At 41.1% G+C, this 1,436-nt stretch overlaps 1 protein-coding gene across 4 annotated transcripts in view; it reads left to right on the top strand.

The window, feature by feature from the left end:
- The window catches only part of LOC106874097 (putative uncharacterized protein DDB_G0291812), a 45,503-nt gene that overhangs the window by 16,676 nt on the left and 27,391 nt on the right, over positions 1-1,436 (top strand). For 3 of the 4 annotated variants that reach the window (XM_052968328.1, XM_052968327.1, XM_014921702.2), the window contains one exon: positions 319-392. The exons of the other annotated variant lie outside the window; for it this stretch is intronic. In XM_052968328.1, coding sequence (XP_052824288.1) covers positions 375-392 — 18 coding nt within the window. In that variant the 5' untranslated portion in view covers positions 319-374. The remainder of the gene's footprint in view (positions 1-318; positions 393-1,436) is intronic. 4 annotated transcript variants of the gene reach the window in all.

Here is a 1,436-nt window from a genome sequence, read left to right on the forward strand (position 1 = left end):
GGTGTGCTAATGGTTCTGCCAGCTAGCTACCTTTGACGAGAACATAACAATGGTTTAAAATATGGAACAGGGCCAGCAATTTCGCGCTAAATGATAAGACGATTATATTGACTCCAGTGCTTGACTTGTATTTATTTTATCAATCTAGTAAAGATAAAAGGCAAAGAAGATCTCGGTGGAATTTGAACTCAGAACACAAAGACGGTCGAAATAACGAGAAACATTTTAACCGGCGCAGTAACAATTCTGCCAGCTCGCCACCTTTGCTGAGGATATGCAATTAAAAATGAATAACTTAAATTTTTGTATATTTTGCAGTTTTATTAAATATCTGGCCCCAACTGACAGATTTCTTTTCTTCGACTGTCTTGAAGATGCGTAAAAGACAGAAGGTAAGAATATTTTCTTTCTAAATTATTTGTGGTCGATCTAAGACGGCAAACAAGCAGAATCGTTTGCGCTTCACACAAAATGCTTCGTGACATTTCTTCCGGCTCTTTACGTTCTGAGTTCAAATGCAATAAATACCGCCGAGGTCGACTTTGCCTTATACACTTTTGGAACAGATAAATAAATACCAGTTCGGGTACTGGGGTGGATGTAGTCTCACCCTCGAAATAGCTGGCTTTACTCGTTTACTCTTTTACTCTTTTACTTGTTTCAGTCATTTGACCGCGGCCATGCTGGAGCACCGCCTTTAGTCGAGCAAATCGACCCCAGGACTTATTCTTTGTAAGCCTAGTACTTATTCTATCGGTCTCTTTTGCCGAACCGCTAAGTTACGGGGACATAAACACATCAGCATCGGTTCTCAAGCGATTTTGGGGGGACAAACAGACACACAAACATATACACACACATACATATATATATATATACATATATACGACGGGCTTCTTTCAGTTTCCGTCTACTAAATCCACTCACAAGGCTTTGGTCGGCCCGAGGCTATAGTAGAAGACACTTGCCCAAGATGCCACGCAGTGGGACTGAACCCGGAACAATGTGGTTGGTAAGCAAGCTACTTACCGCACAGCCACTCCTTGTTTTTGCTACTGATTTTATACCGCTAGGGTGGTCTAATAGCGCAACTCAGTCAATGTTGTTGACAGTTTTTTAGTTTGAGCTGCAGTTTCGAATCTGCCCGGAGTTACCTCTCTTCGATATTTCCCATTGATGAAAGCTAAAGAGCCAGAAACGCCGTGTCTGGGAATCCGATACTGGGCATATATGTTGTTTTTACAACTCTTTACCATAAGAGAGAAGATTTCTCCACTGTAACTGCAGTGAATTTACCTTTAGAACTTGAAATATCTCACAGACATATTCTAACTAGCCTAAAGTTCGCTTATTCCTAATCCCTGTTTGGCGCTGTCGCTGCTTACAAACATATTTACATACATATGTACACACACACACACACACACACACACACA

The sequence above is a fragment of the Octopus bimaculoides genome, chromosome 5 (assembly GCF_001194135.2).
Source record: "Octopus bimaculoides isolate UCB-OBI-ISO-001 chromosome 5, ASM119413v2, whole genome shotgun sequence".
NCBI lineage: Eukaryota > Metazoa > Mollusca > Cephalopoda > Octopoda > Octopodidae > Octopus > Octopus bimaculoides.